Source organism: Ictidomys tridecemlineatus, chromosome 3, assembly GCF_052094955.1.
Source record: "Ictidomys tridecemlineatus isolate mIctTri1 chromosome 3, mIctTri1.hap1, whole genome shotgun sequence".
Classification (NCBI taxonomy): domain Eukaryota; kingdom Metazoa; phylum Chordata; class Mammalia; order Rodentia; family Sciuridae; genus Ictidomys; species Ictidomys tridecemlineatus.
The window spans coordinates 213003553-213019437 of record NC_135479.1 but is presented as its reverse complement, the minus strand read 5'-3'; the positions used below and the strand labels follow the sequence as shown (position 1 = coordinate 213019437).

The 15885-nt window shown below is 55.8% G+C and overlaps 1 protein-coding gene across 6 annotated transcripts in view; it reads left to right on the top strand.

The window, feature by feature from the left end:
• Positions 1-11227, top strand: part of Prdm15 (PR/SET domain 15) — a 45168-nt gene extending 33941 nt beyond the window's left edge. For all 6 annotated transcript variants that reach the window (XM_078044683.1, XM_078044682.1, XM_013357817.4 and 3 more), the window contains 6 exons: positions 1527-1658; positions 3794-3877; positions 4212-4387; positions 5935-6015; positions 6576-6785; positions 8114-11227. In XM_078044683.1, the coding sequence (XP_077900809.1) occupies positions 1527-1658; positions 3794-3877; positions 4212-4387; positions 5935-6015; positions 6576-6785; positions 8114-8590 (1160 nt within the window). In that variant the 3' untranslated portion in view covers positions 8591-11227. The remainder of the gene's footprint in view (positions 1-1526; positions 1659-3793; positions 3878-4211; positions 4388-5934; positions 6016-6575; positions 6786-8113) is intronic.
• Positions 11228-15885: the final 4658 nt, after the last annotated feature.

The window sequence follows — 15885 nt, the reverse complement described above, 5'->3', positions numbered from 1 at the left end:
CTGCAAATTCAGGGCCAGCCTCATCAAGTTAGCAAGATACTCCAATACTTAGCAAGACCCTGTCAAAATAAAAAAATACTAAGTGGCTGGGATCTAGCTCAGTTGGTAGAGCGCTTGCCTCGCATGCCCAAGGCCCTGGGATCAATCCCCAGCACCACAAAAGAAAAAAAAAAGGTCTGGGGATGTAGCTCAGTGGTAAAGCACCTATGTATGGGTTCAAGTCCCAGTACCCGCCCCCTCCCCAGGAAAACAAGAAAAAAGAAAAAAGCAGCATGGTACAGATTGGCCATAAGCTCTCCAGCCCCTTCACCTGCTGTCACCTGCCCTTCCCTCTCTAACCCCTCAAAGGTTGAAATGTTTAGAAAATTAGTCAGACCTGGCTGAAGGGGTCCTGCTCCAGGCAGCCAGGAGATGGGAAGGGTCAGCAGTAGGCCATCATGGCAAGGGATACCTCCTGGGGACAGAAGGACCACACCAGGTGGAGTCCACGTGCTGCTTGGAGTCTGGGGGGCCCCGTGTGCCAGGGGAGCCCAAGGCAAGAAGTGCCTGTGGTCAAAGCCGCACTTGTAAGTTTTGCTATTTGAAACATGGTAAATGCTGCGTTCCCTGATTTCCTTCCTGAATTCCAGGTGGCTTGGGTAGACTGCCATGTTAGTGTTTGGGTCCCCACTTTTAGGATGGTTTAAAATGACAGATTTGGTATTGTCATTTTGCCCTCTTTTCATTCAATGCAAACACAAGCAAATGTTGTGCTTGCTTGTTCTTTACCTAAAAATTCACCCTAGCGATCTTTCAAATCAAAACAGTTAAATATTGCCTGATTTCTTTTTTCTTTTTTAATATTTATTGGTTTTTTAGGTGTAGATGAACACAACACAGTGCCTTTTATTTTTATGTGGTGCTGAGGATCGAACCCGGGTCCCGCCCGTGCTAGGCGAGCGCTGTGCCGCAATCCCAGCCCCACCTGATTTCTTTTAAAGCTTAGGGCCCGCGGGACTGGACAGTCTGCCCTGGTGCGTGAGCCAGCCGGGGCGTGTGCCTGCCCGCGGGCCCTTGCTGCTCCTGCTGGGGTTTCAGGCACAACATTGTACACCCAGCTGGTCCTGGGCTGTTTGAGGCTGTTCGCTCCCCCGACCCACCCGCGCCTTGTTCAGGGGTGCCCCTCTCCCCATGAGCTCCCCCAGATGGGCTGTGTTGACGTGCACTAAAGGTAGATGAGGGTGCTTGTTTCAATCACGCGGTGTCCTGGCATCTTGACTAACATTCTGTCAAGATGGGCAGGAAGCCCTAGTCACCCCCTCCCTCCCTCTCCAACTTGTCCAGTTGGGTCACGGTGGTAAGTCATGGACGTCTGCAGCAGCTGGTGTCGCAGTTAGTCTCCAGTGGCTCTGGGGTGGTGCCAGTCCTGTGGCTGGTGGAGCCCAGAGCTCCAAGGTCCCCGCACAGGCAGGCCACATCAGGGCGTGGGCAGCTGGAGCGGGCTCTGGAGGGCCCAGCTGGCACAGCCTGGCCTCCTGTGTCCCCAGGCATGAAGACGAAACACGCGCTGCGCCACCACATGAAGCTGCACAAGGGCATCAAGGAGTACGAGTGCAAGGAGTGTCACCGCAAGTTCGCGCAGAAGGTCAACATGCTGAAGCACTACAAGCGGCACACGGGTGAGGCCCGCTGCCCGCCTCTGCCCCCAGTGGCCACTGAGGCTCCCCTGTTGTGAGCGCCAGGCCCCCCCTGGCTCCGAGCCCACAGGCAGGAGCACCCAGGGCTGGTGGGTCTCTGATAGGTTTGGCCCGTGGTCCCAGGCTGTGTCACCCTCTGAGCACCCTGGAGACTGCAGAGGGCAGAGACACGCCCACAGTGTAGGAGAGCCCCCTTTCCACATCCTCCCGCATTTGCTCATGTTCTCGGGTGACAGCCTTTCCCACTGGCGTGGGGTTCTGTCGTGCTCTAGTTCTGGCTTGGCGTCCTTGTGGCTCGTGACATTGAGCATTTTTGCATACATCTGTGTCTGTCAGCACACTCGTCTGTGTTTTAATTGGATGAACTAGTTTTTGGTCAAGTGTTGAGTTCCTCGTGTATGTGGACGCCCACCCTTCGTCAGGTTCCTGTACCAGTGTCTTGAAACATCTGCTGTGTTTTCTAGGAGTTTCAGCTTCAGGTCTTACATTTCGGCTTTGGATGGAGTTTGACTTGATTTTCGTGCAGGGTGAGAGTTGGGTTGAGTCTTCCCTATCCAGCTTTCCCAGCACCCTTGATTGAAGAGGCTGTCCTCTCTCTAATCGGGTTCTTGGCATCTCTGTTCAGAGTCAGTTGGCGTAGACCGTGGGTGTGTTTCTCTCGTGTTTCTGGCTGGAACCTGCTGTCTCTGTGGCTCAGGGCCAGGCCTCCAGCTTTGGTCTTTTGCTCGGGATGGCTTTGGTAGTCTTTCACACTTCCAAATGAAGTTTGGATTCTGTCTTCTAGTTCTAGATTCTCTCTTCAAGTCTGACGTGTCAATGGAGTTGCATTGAACACTTTGGATAGGATGGACATTTTGACAGTGTTCATTCCTCCAGTCCATGAACATAGAATGTCTCCGTTTTTTGTGTGTATTCTTTAATTTCTTACATCGGTGTTTGTTAACGTTCTTTGTAGAGTTTTTTCTACTTCATGGTTAAGTGTATTCCTGGGTTTTTGGTTGGTTGGTTGGTTGGTTGGTTTTCTTTTTCTTCTTCTCCCCCCACCTCCTCCCCTCCTCTTCCTCCTCCACCTCTTCCTCCTCCTTCTCCTTCTTCTCATAGCTGCTGTGAATGGGGTGGCTTTCATGGTTTCTGACCAAGTTTGTTGTTGGCTGTACATCTTTCGTGTTGATTTCACACGCTGCATCCTCGCTGAACTCACTCTTCGGTTCTAGAGGTCTTTCAGTGGGTCTTTAGGTTTTCTTGCATCGGATTGTTCGATTTCCTCCTTTCCTGTTGGTGTGCCTTCTGTGTCTCGTTTTGCCTGACCTCCCTGGCTGAAACGTCCAGTGCTGTGTTGGGTGAGCGCACTGAGAGAGGACACCCTGGTCCTGTTCCTGGTCTTAGAGAAATGCTTTCGGTTTCCACATTTGGTATGATGTTGGCTGTGGGTTGGTCGCAGGTGGCCCTCATTGTGCTGGGGTAGGGTCCTTTGACACTTAACTTTGCTCAAGGTTTCCGTTTTGAAGGGACGTTGAATTCCATCAAATGTCTTTTCTGGTCTATTAAGATGTTTATGTGCTTTTCACCCTTCCTTCCGTTGATGTGACGTATGACACGTATTGATTGGCATGTGCTGAATCGTCCTGCCTCCTTCACACCTGATTGTGGTGAGTGGTGTTTCTGTGTGCACTGTTGGACAGTAGAGATGACTGTGGTTGGCCGCAGCAGTCCTGTGGTCTCTTGGGCTCGGTGTATTTGTACCCTCCTTGCATTTGGTCTGGGTTCCTCTGTTACTTTTCTCTCCTCTGTCTCGTGTGCTACCTGGACTCAGTGGGGTGAGTAAACTAAGCCCTAAAGCAACTGCCACTGCTTCATACTTGGTGCTGCTCTGCCTCTGTGTTTTCAGACAGGCCTTTCTGCTTTTTATTTTTTAATATAAAATATCGCCCTAGAGGGATAGATTTTAAAGCCACAGTTTTCTGGGAGCAAGTTGAGTTTGAGAATGAGGACTTTTTGTTTACCACCTTCTGGCAATTTCCCTTCCCCCGGAGGCAGATGCTAGGCTGTGACACGGGCAGGACCTCCTTTATGTTCAGTGCTTCCTGCCTGTGAGACTCAGCGTGCTCTTCCCACAGGGATCAAAGACTTCATGTGTGAGCTGTGTGGGAAGACCTTCAGCGAGAGGAACACCATGGAGACCCACAAGCTCATCCACACAGGTGGGTGGTCTGCAGGAACGCCCTCGGCTGCACCAGCTGGTGAGGCTGGCACGGCTGCTCTTAGGCCAGTGTCCCCAGAGTGCTCAGTGCGAGACCCCTGCGACTTGAGCCCAGGATTTATTGGTGGGGCAGACAGGGGCCTTGAGCCGCCCGGTATTTGTGGGGCAGCACTGTGGGGGAGAGGCCTCCTGTGCTCCCCAAGGCTGACCTGGTGGGCAGCTCTTGCAAGAGGAGCAGTGAGCTGGCAGGCACAGGCTCTCCAGAGTGGGGTCAGGGGAAGGCCCCACGGGTGACCTGCACCTCTCTCTCCTCCTGCCTGTGTACACATGAGAAGTGGGCAAGCAGTGGACGTGCTCCGTGTGTGACAAGAAGTACGTCACCGAGTACATGCTGCAGAAGCACGTGCAGCTCACCCATGACAAGGTGGAGGCACAGAGCTGTCAGCTGTGCGGGACCAAGGTGTCCACCCGGGCCTCCATGAGCAGGCACATGCGGCGCAAGCACCCCGAGGTGAGCCTGGTGACCATCCCCCGCCCTCTGTGGCCTGGGGTGTGCCTCCCCTCTGCAGGACCCCTCTGCGGTACCTGGGTCTGTCTTGCTGGAGACCTGAGTTCCTGGGGCAGGGCCTGACCACATACCCTTGAGTTGTGCACCTGCGCAGGAGGAGGTGCCGGACGAACAGCCAGGACAGAGGAGGCCCAGGGTAACTCACACCAGTTCTAAACCATCTCTCCCTGGGTCACACCAGGTGGACGCCCTGCCCGCCCTCTCCCTGCCTCCTCCCATTGAAGTGAATAGTGTGCAAAACAGGAACCGTCAGAGTACCGGGGTGGGGGCTCAGCCCAGAGGGAGAAACTGGAGAAGTGCGGCCTGGCCCCCCGAAAGCCCTCCTAGAGAAGGTCTGGGGGAGCCCGGCAGCGAGGTACGCTTCAAAGAAGAAAATGCAGGTGAATGGTCATCACCTCCTGGAACGGGAGACTTTCCCACCCAAAGTGGCAGAAGAAGTCAATAAACTATTGACTGCACCCACCCGAGGGCCTCTGTAGGTCAGAGAGTGCAGAGGCCAGCGGCAGACGGGTGCGCATTCCTGGTGATGATGCCTCCCGACGAAGCCGGGGGCCGCGTGCAGAGGAGAGAGACCCTGAGGGAGGGAATCACGTGGCCCCAGAAGCACAGCATAGCCTCCCTAGTCCTGAGCTGGAGGGGCGAGCGCAGGTGTCCCCAGCACCTGCTTGAGGCTCAAGGCCACAGGGTCCTGTGTGGAGGACAGGCCAGAGACGCCCTGCCCGCCCTCGGTCGGCAGCCACCCAGAGCCTCTGTTCCCTTTCCAGGGTTACTTCCCTCAGGGGCCTGCAGGGCTGCAAACCCCCCAGACACTGGTTCCCACAGCCCGTCCCATCTGGCCGCGTACCTCGTCAGTCTCTGTCTTCCGTCCTATGTGCTGTGTCCCCTCCTTATGACCTAATCAGTGCAGTCATCACAGAATGAGCCTGAGGAACGTGCGCAGGGGCAGGCTGGTGGTGAGGTGCTCACCCGCTGCTCACACCCAAGCTGTGGGAGAGCCATGGGCACAGGGGGCAAGTCCCAGTGCCAGCGTCACATGCTGAGGACACGGCTCAGCAGGGCAGATGGAGGGGAGGGGAGGGGCTGCACTCCGCCCGCCACCGAGCGACAGGTGGGGGTGAGGGTGCTCTGAGTGAGGAGCTGCCGTCCGGCCCCGGCCCACTGCACCTCACTTGCTCAGCTGCTCTGCGGGGCGCCAGGGGCTCTGGGGTCTCACTGAGAGCTCCCGTCATGGGGCAGCAGAGGGAGGATGCGGTGCCCGCCGCAGCTGTGCAGTCACGAGAGGAGGGAGCACCTTGTGCCAGCAGCCCCGCTGTGTGAGAGCCTGCAGGAACCTGGTCAGGGCTGGGCCTGGGGACCCTCCTGGATGGGCTGCTGAGTCTCAGGCCAGCACCCCACAGAGGGACTTCTCTGAGGGCCCCTGCTTCAGGGCCCCCACCCCTGTGTCTGTCGTGGGGGCTGGCCTCCCTGCTCACTGTCCCATGCCCCTGCAGGTCCTCGCAGTGAGGATCGACGACCTGGACCACCTGCCTGAGACCACCACCATTGACGCCTCCTCCATCGGCATCGTCCAGGTGAGCCGCACCAGGGCCCGAGGGCACGAGGGACTGAGGGTGCAGTGCATCGCCGCCCGAGTGCGTGCCACAGGTCCTGAGTGCAGTGCAGACGCAGGCCACTGGCTCCAGTGAGGGAGTGTGTGGCAGCCATGTCACTTGGCCTGAGCCGCGGGCAGCCGGTGGGAGGGGAGCCACTGTGACCACGCCTCGGCAGACGACTCTGGTCTGTCTGCCTTGGGGCGTGAGTCGCACGGGAGGGGCAGTGGGACCACACAGAGAACCTCCCCAGGCCCCTTGCTGCCCGGGGAGGATTGACCTGGCAGGAGGATCTGGCCACGGCCCGTCTCTCCCTCCACCCCTGCAGGGGGCATGTGGGATGGGTCCCCGGGAGCCGTCCACACAGTGGTCGTGGGCAGGCCCTTCGGACCGCAGCCTTCCTACAGGGGTCTCTTTCTGCCCTGGGGAGAGTCCTGCTGGAAGCCTGCCCCGTGGGCTGAGCCTCACCGCTGGCCTGCCATGTGTCCAGGGCGGTGCAGGGCTGTCCTGGCCTGTCGTCGCTGATCCTGCTCTTCCCACAGCCTGAGCTGAACCTGGAGCAGGAAGAGCTGGCCGAGGGGAAGCCCGGGAAGACTGCCAAGCGCAGCCACCGGAGGAAGCAGAAGCCCGAGGACGGGGCACCGGCACCGGCACCCGAGGACACCGCCTTCAGCGAGTACTCGGAGAAGGAGGCCGAGTTCACGGGCAGCGTGGGCGACGAGACCAGCTCCGCGGTGCAGAGCATTCAGCAGGTCTGCTGGTTTCTCTCTGTAAGATCGGGTGCCAGGCACTCCTATGGAGGCCGCTTCCCCGGGCACAGCGTCTGCACGCGCAGGACACCAGCCCATCTGCAGCGTGCACCCCGCACAGGTGGACTCCTCTTGGGTCTGCCCTGAGTCCTGCGGTCCACACTGGCCTTGTTCCCTGTAGCACGCCAGGCTCTGACCTCCACGTCACATTGGTCACTGTCAGCAGTAGCCTGACATCCCAGTGTGTGAAAAGGACGTCACCCTGGCTGGGGTCCCAGTGTGGGGAGACCCCAGGCTGCCAGTGTGTCCCCTGGTTGTGGAGGGGCAGTTGTAGGCACTGCAGGCCAGGCGGGCCCTCTGCAGGGGGAGGACAGGACGGGGCAGCTGAGCCCCTCCTCCCACAGAGCTCTGGCTGAGGCTCATCATGTTTGCTCCTGAGGCCCGCGTCTCTCGGGGCCCTCCTCTGCCTGCCTCCCACTCTGGAGGGGACCCCTGCACTCGGCTGCCCTCTGTGCTGCTTAGGAAGGAGAGCCACCCTTGCCCGGCTGTGGGGACTGCGGTGTCGCGTTCTCCTCCTTACCCTGCGGTGAGGATATCGTGCCCGCTCCCCACCACTGTGGCAAAGTGCCCAGCAAAGTCGCTTAAAGGAGGGAAGCGTTATTTTGGCTGTGGTCTGAGGTTTTAGTCTATGGTCACTTGGCCATCACTTTGGCCTGTGAGGAGGAAGAACGTTCCAGAAGAACATCATGGTGTGGAGTTCAGGGGCAAGCTGTCACCTCATGGCTGCAGGGAAGCCGAGATGGGGTGTGGGGACAAAAACTCCTTCTAAGGGGCGGACCCCGCAATGACACGCTCCCTCCAACCAGGCCTCTCCTAAAGATCCTACCACCCCAAATAGTGCCACCAGCCAGGCGCTCCTTGGTCCCGAGCCTGGGGTGGCTCTGGGGAGCATTTCAGACCCAACCATGGCAGGTTCTCTGTGGCTTGCGGGCAGCAGGGCGGGAGGCAGTGCCTGTGGGAGGCTCGGCCTCGGTTTTCATGCTGGCTTCCTCTCCTGCCCACCTGGGCAGCCCCTCCCTGGAGTGTTCTGCCCCCTAGTGGCCTGGTTATTATTTGCTTCTTGTTTCTCTTTTCCAATGGAAATGATTTTTCCAGGACAAGATTAACTTGGTGTCTTCTTCACCAATGGCTGTTTGCCTCTTATCCTTAGCCAGGAGCATGTGACAACCCCAGTGTGACTGTGACCCTGCAGCCAAGTGCACTCTCGGGAGCCTCCTCCACCCTCCTCTGCAGCAAACCTCACCGTCTCTTGCTCTGTGTCACTCTTCCAGGTGGTGGTGACCCTGGGAGACCCCAATGTGACTGCCCCATCAAGTTCCGTTGGCCTGACCAACATCACCGTGACCCCCATCACCACTGCAGCTGGGACTCAGTTTACCAATCTGCAGCCAGTGGCTGTGGGGCACCTCACCACCCCGGAACGCCAGTTGCAGCTGGACAACTCCATCCTGACCGTGACCTTTGACACCGTCAGTGGCTCCGCCATGTTGCACAACCGCCAGCACGATGTCCAGGTCCACCCGCCGCCAGAGGCCTCCAGCCCCCAGTCTGTGGCCCACTTCATCAATCTGACCACCCTGGTCAACTCCATCACCCCCCTGGGGGGCCAGCTCAGTGAGCAGCACCCACTCACATGGCGGGCGGTGCCCCAGACAGACGTGCTGCAGCCGCCACAGCCACCGGCGCCCCCACAGCAGGCGGCACAGCCCCAGGTCCAGGCCGAGCAGCAGCAGATGTACAGCTACTGAGCTGCCGCCGCCACCGGACAGACCAGGGACTGGGGGTGTCTTGAGGTGTGTGTGCTGGATACCAAACAGAGCAAAGGTGCATACGGTGCGTGGTGCCTGAGGTGGACGTAGCTTTACAGACCGTCTCCAGGTACCCCAGCAGCCGTGGGAGTGTCGGCTTAGCTCCAGAAACGACCCGGCAGGCAGGGTTTGAAACTCGGTCCGTGCCAGATATGCCTTACCAAGGTCGTGCAGCCGGCCTCGGCACGCTGAGGGCAGGGCTGGAGAAGGGCGTAGAGGTAGAAGCAGGTCCCCAGAGCGATGGTCATGAGGAGCGCGATCCGTTCCTTTTCTGTTTTCTTTGGAGCTCATTACTGTACTGAACACACAGTAGTCCCGGGGCAGCACACAGCAGAGAACACGGTTTTCTCCTCACTCCTGGATTTTTTTTGGCAAGTGAGCAGATAGAGGTTGAAGTAACTTCTCTTCAGAATATGGCTTGAGTCCAGTTTGCCGCACGGCTGTGGACTGAGGCCACATGTGAGATGTGCCACAGTGACATGGGACTCTGCCTTTGAGTCCCTCACAGGCAAGGGGTCACGTGAGGCCACCCACCCAGGCACAAAAGACATGTTGGGAATGTCCATCAATCCATTTTCATACGGTTTTTCATTTTCTTTTTTATTTCAAACGTGTATTCAAGACCTTGTTGTGGCCAACATTGTTTTTCTAACTTTAAAATGATGAAGTCGATTGCACTGTAGGACTGTCCACGTCCGATTCTGCACTGCTGCCCGTGCAGAGGCGCTCTCCCACAGTGGAGAGGTCCCTTCCAGAGGCTCCTTTGGAGTCGTCTCAGGATTCTCTGCCATCCAAAAGTATTTACTGTGGCTGAATCTCAGTCAGAGCCCTGAACAGAAGGACAGGGAAGAAATCCATGTCTTCTTTCTGTGTGAACCTCAATTCCAAAGGTGGGTGTGTCCGAAGACCCATTCCCTATAAAAAACGTTGAGCGATCAGGCTCTGGACAGGGAAGCGTGTGTGTTCCAGAAACACCGAGGACTCGGCTGCCTGCAGCTGGGAGTGGAGGCAGGCGAGGTTAGTCTAGCAGCAGATGCGTGGAATGCTCTTACAGCCAGCTCTGTAGGATACCCGTCACGCCCGCGTGCCACCCAGGGGTGAAGGGCCTGGCTGGCCGACCCGCTGTGTGCAGCCAGCCGTGGTGGACGTGCAGGCGTGGGAGAGGAGCTGTCTTCAGCACTGCCTGTGAGGGCCAGCTGGCCTACTGTGACCAGGGAGGGGATCCCGCTAACATGGGCAGGAGAGCCTGGCTCTGGGCGCAGGTATGTGGGGCAGCATGGGGCTTTCCTGGGCTTCAGTTCATTCCCAGCAGCAAGCTTCTAGGGTGGCTCCGGAGCTGGTTTTGTGCAATACGTGCCCTCTGAGCCCGGAGCTGGTGGGCATGCCGAGCCCTGGCCCCCTGCCGGGCCCACGCGTGCCGTCTTGCCTCAGCAGACTCCACAGTGGGAGAGAGTTTGGATTCTTAATTTATGGTAGTTATTTTTTGTTATTTATATATATAAGGAACTGCTTCGTGTGAGGTGGTTTCCTTCTTGGGCGAGGGTGGCTTGTTCTCCATTCTCCAGCCGCCCCTGGACTCGCCGGGAGAGCCAGGGTTCCTGAGCTTTCTCCCTAAACGTTAGTGCCAGTCTCTGCGTTTGCAGAGTCTCCAGGGCAGAACAGCCTGGCGAAAAGCCTGTGCAGGCGAGGCTGGTGACTGACCTGCACGGGCCTCTGTCCCTCATCCTGCTTCCTGGGAAAGAAAGGCCTTCTCAATTGTTCTGATTTTTTTTTTTTTACGGAGTTGTGTCAGGTGTTTCTGAAGAACCTGATTCAGGTCATGTGGCGCGGGCGCTGCCACTGTTGCTGAAACACAGAGGCAGCTTCTCCCCGGGTGGCAGGTGGGCACTCACACAGCCGGACTGTCTCCCGGGCTTCTGTGGACACATGATCTTGATAGGGTCACGTCTGAGCAAGCGTGTTGTCCTAAGGCAATTGCTGTGAATCTCACAAGAAACTGGATAGTGAACAAAAGGTCCTTCCCAAAGAGTCCTCAAGGGCCGCTGCTCTGCCCCACACCCTTGTTATCCAGAGCGCTGGACTCTTTACGAGACCACGGTGCACAGGGGTGTCTCTAAAGGAAGAGGCCGTGTGGCCAGCGAGCCCTGCTGCCCATCTCAGTGGTGACAACTTAAATCATGAGGACGTGTTTGACCGGTGAGCTGGTGGAGCTGGCCTGCCTCTTGCAGGCAGAGCACAGGGTCCGCGGCCTGCCATGCGTCCTGTGCCCTGCAGGAGGGGCCCGGCCTCTGGCGCAGCTGTAGCGTGTGACGTGTTCTCTCAGGAAAGTGCTGTGCGCGTGCCCCACCCTGTGTCCAGCTCAGAACCGCTGGGCGGGTTGGCGGGGCAGATTCCAGTGCCTTGCCTGGTTCCACTGTCAGAGCCCACAGGCGGAGGCTCGTGGCTCCCGGCTGAAGGCAGCATGCGTGACCTTGTCATTGGGCTTCAAAGGGCATTGACTGTCCTAGATGCTGAGTGTCTTTCATGTCACATCATTTGTATAATGGTAAATAAAGGTGCTGTGACCTGTGTTCTCCATCGCTAGCCCTCTGCCTGCCACCACAGTGACATTCTGACCCCCACCAGGGGTGACATCTTAATTTTCCTCCAGAAAGAGACGCCCGGAGCCCGTGTGGCCTCTTCTGAAGCCTGGCTTGGAGAATGGGCACAGAAAGATCCGTAGGCAGAAGGGACCCTGACCAAGGCATTCCTGTGGCCCTGCTGTCCTTGATCAATATTAAGTCACGTGTTCCATGTTAGTTCTGAAGCGCCTCCACGTCTACCTTCCTCTAGGGAAGGAGGGAGGGGGCACCGTGGGTATTCTAGGTGGCTTCTGGCAGCTGTCCCTTGGCAGATTGGATGCTTGCCACTGAAGACGCTTCCTTGTGTGTGCCACGTGCACAGGGCTCCGCACACCGGGAACTTTCAGACCCTCCTGGGAGGAAACCAGTGATGCATGTCCATCCCTGGCCACCGGCAGCCTGCATCTCTGCTTGGGGCATGGACGAGGGAGAGCCTGCACTACCTCCAGCCGAGGGATGGAAAGCACAGCAGTCCCAGTCCGTGAGTGCCGTCCCCACACAGCAGGGCCAGAACCCAGAGGGGAGCTGGTGGGCCACGGCTCCTCTTGACCGTCTCCACGTCTGGTACAAGTGCACCGGCACAAAGGGGCCCTAGATCGGGACAGGGACTAACAGACTCACTGGTGAGGCAGTGCACTAGGCAGAATTATCCAGAGGTGGTCCTGGGTTTCCAGGATAAGGGGTTGACTGGGACCACCCTTCCCCCAAGCCTGTGTCCCTTCCTTGACCAGAGACCATTCCCTCAGTCCCCGGGCACCCCAGCTACAGGCAGCCGCCACCGCACGAACTGGCTCCTTAACCCTGCAGCCTGCGCCCCCTCCCAGCTGGTGTCCTCCACAAGGAGGGGGCCAAGAGGGAGAGTGCCCCTCACTGCTGCGCAGACCCACCCTGCATCTCAGATTCATCCTGGGCAGTGGGAGTTCCACAGGGGACCTGGGAACTGGCTCCCTCCCACTGTGTGTGGTGTCAGGTCTCCTGAGAGCTGGTGGCCACTCTCACGGCAGCCCAGAGCTTGGTCCAGGCTTGAGCTGCTTGCTTCTGAGTTTTAGACACGGACTGGTAGCACGGTCATAAGGGAAGGAGGAGCTGACTCCGAGCCACAGGCTGCTCAGGAGCATCGGGCCCTGGGCTCTGCCACTCCTTTGTGAGCACCAGTGTCCCCCTGGTGCCTCCGAGAACAGCCCTGTTGGATACTGCCCACTCTCGGAGGGGACGATCTCACTCTGCATCTTGCTGCCCCGGTCTTGGCCCTGTGCTCCATCCCCACACTCAGCCACCAGCCCTGTCGTCCACCTGTGGGTGCAAGCCCAGCGTCACCCTGCATCTTCTTTCCACACTAATGTCCTGAGCATTTCTGAAAGTGTCCAGTTCCAGCACCTCCAGAACCCCCTGGTTCTGTGGTCAGCTGAAACCCCATAAGTGACTGTCCAGCTTCCCCTACCCCCCAGGATGCTTCATGCTTTGCCTCAGCCACCCTTGGACAGGCAGGCGTCCCGTATTGTCACCTACACGCTGAGCCAGATGATGGACTCCTGAGTGCCTTGCGTGCAGCACCAGGTCCTGCAGGCCCTAGGGCGGCAGAGAGGCTCTTTGGGGATGCTGGGTCCTGAGTACTCGGCAGCCCACCAGGACCCCCCACAGCCCCGGGCTCTGCTGGGTCAGCCCACCTCCTGGCTCTGTACCTTCCCTTCCCCTGGGTGAATGGCTGCTTGTCCCTCAAATCTCAGCCCAAACTCAGCAGCCTTCCAGAACCCTCTAGAAGCTCACAGTTCCTGCGCTGATGGCTGCCTGCACGTGCTGATGGCTGCCTGCACGCGCTGCTGTTTATCCAGGAGCTCACTGTCTTCCCTCCGTCCTCCCTGCTGTGAGCGAGCTGCAGGAGGGAGGACTGTGTGGGCATTTCCCTGCACAGGGAGGGTTATCAGGCAATGGCAGGACCGACCAGGGGCCAGGCAGTCTCCCCTGTGTGGCCCTCACAGGCCGGCACTGTCCTGCACACTGTGCTGTCTGTTTCACACACAAGTGTCTTCTCACACCGTGTCTCCTTTCTTGAAAGATTCTGTTTCATCAGAGTAAAGTAGCTCATTTTTTCAGGAAAAAAGAACCCTAAAATCTTAGCAGCTTAAGACAATAAATATTTCTCTCTTGCTCAAACTATGTGACTACCAGGAGCCGCATCATGACAGCCGCTCAGGGTCGGACAGTGGGACCTGGGACCTGGAGCAACTCCAGTCACGGTGCAGAGAGAAGCCCAGGCAGAGCACAGCAGCCTCAGCTGACCAAGGCAGAGTCCAGGGCCAGGCAGCCGAGCTCCAGGGCAGAGTGCTAGGGAGGATGGGGCTGCACAGGACCAGCAGAGGGCCCGAGACTCAGCTGAGGACTGACTGTGCGCTTGGAGGAGACCACCTATTCCCACCTTGCAGAGTCAGCCTCCTGAGCCTCCTAAGGTTGGATGGAGTTTTCAGGAAGTTTGCCTAAACACAGGGGAAGTTAGCCCTGCACCCCATCTGACTCCACCTAATATGACAGGGTTACAAGGAGCTAAGAGGTCCCGAACACAAAGAGGCAAGGACGTGAAATGCTAATTATTCTGATTGGTCATTACACCTGGTACTCAGGCATTGACTGTTCACGGGGAAGCCCAGAAATATGTGCAATGTCAGGTGTTAATTAAAAATACGAAGTATAATAAAAAGGAAAATCCTGTGGCCCAGCGCGTTGGTGTGTGCCTGTAATCCCCGCAGCTCAGGAGGCTGAGGCAGGAGGATTGCGAGTTCAAAGCCAGCCTCAGCAAAAGCGAAGTGCTAAGCAACTCAGTGAGAACCTGTCTCTAAATAAAATACAAAATAGGGCTGGGGTGTGTCTCAGTGGTCTAGCGCCCCTGAGTTCAATCCCTGGTTCCAAAAAAAAAAAAAAAAAGGAAAATCCCATCGTATGAATCACTTCACAAGGATGCAATTTTTTCTTAGACAATTATATTTACACTAGTATCTGGGTTCCTTTTGACACAACTATACACACAAAGAATTTGATTTCAATCCCCCTTCCTCCTCTGCTCTACTGATCTCCCTTTCACTCCTTCACTTATTTATTTCTGACTGGCACTTTCTGCATGTACACAAAGGTGGAATCCCTTTGGTACATTTATGTGTGAGTGAGACATGATTCTGTGAGACTCGTTCCTTATTTCTTCCCCTTTCTCGTCCCTCCCCCTCCCCCTTCTCCTTCTACTCCACTGATCTCCCCTGTGTCTCTATGAAATCCCACCCCCTCCCCAGGCCTCCTTTCCCTCATTTTGCTCCAACTTCCACAAGACAGAAAGCATTCCACCCTTGGCTTTCTGAACCTGGTTTATTTCACTTAGCATGGTTTTCTCCGTGTCCATCCTTTTACCAGAAAATGCCAAAATTTCATTCTTCTTTATGGCTCAGTGAAACTCCATTTTGTATATACCACACATTTCTGATCCATTCATCTATTGACGGGCATTTGGTTATTGTGAATTGTGCTGCTACAAAGATTGAAGTGGCTGTGTTGCTGTAGTATGGCAATTTTAGTTCTTTTGGATTAATACCAAGAAGAGGGAATAGGCTGGGTCATATGGTGGTTCCATTCTTACTATTCAATTGTTCTCCAAAGTAGTTGAACTAATTTGCAGCCCACCAATGATGTTATAAATGTACCTTACCCCACGTCTTCACCAACATTTATCATTATTTATATTCTGGGAACTGCCATTCTGACTGGAGATGAAATCTTGGCATAGTTTTGATTTACATTTCTCTGATCGCTAGAGACGTTGAATGTTTATTCATATATTTGTAGACCACTTGGGTTTCTTCTTCTGAGAAATTTCTGTTGAGTTCCTTTGCTTTAGTGATTGGGTTATTTGCTTTTTGGCATTGAGTTTTTTGAGTTTTTTATATATTCCGGATATTAACCCCTTGTCAAGGGAAAGCTGGAAAAGATTATATATCCATAGGCTCCCTTCTCCTTCTTTCTTTCTTTCTTTTTGTATTTATTTTTTAGTTATAGGTAGGCACAATATCTTTATGTTTTTCTCTGTGGTGCTGAGGATCCAACCCAGTGCCTCATGCATGTTAGGCAAGCGCTCTTCCTCTAAGTCTCAACCCCAACCCTCTCCTCTCTTTCTTAACTATTTCCTTTGCTGTGCAGAAGCTTTTGAATTCGATGGCATCCCACGTGTGGATTCTTGGTTTTATTTCTTGGTATTCTGGGGTCTTGTTGAAGAAGTTGGTGCTGCATCTCTGTGATGCAGTGTGGCCCTGTGTTTTCACCAGCATTTGCAAGCTTTCTGGTCTCATTCCGAAGTCTTCAATCTATTTTGATTTGACTTCCTTGCTGGGAGGAAGACAGAAGTCTCATTTCATTCTTCCACGTGGAGATAACCGGTTTTCCTGGCACCATTTGTTAACAAAGGCTATCTTTTCTCCAATAGATTTTGGGTTCCTTTATTAAGTATTAGGTGGCTATAAGCATGTAGGTTTGTCTCTGGGTCTTCTATTCTATTCCGTTGGTCTTCTTGTCTAGTTTGATGCCAGTACCATGGTATTTTTGTTACTAAGCTCTGTAGTATAATTTGAGATCAGGTAT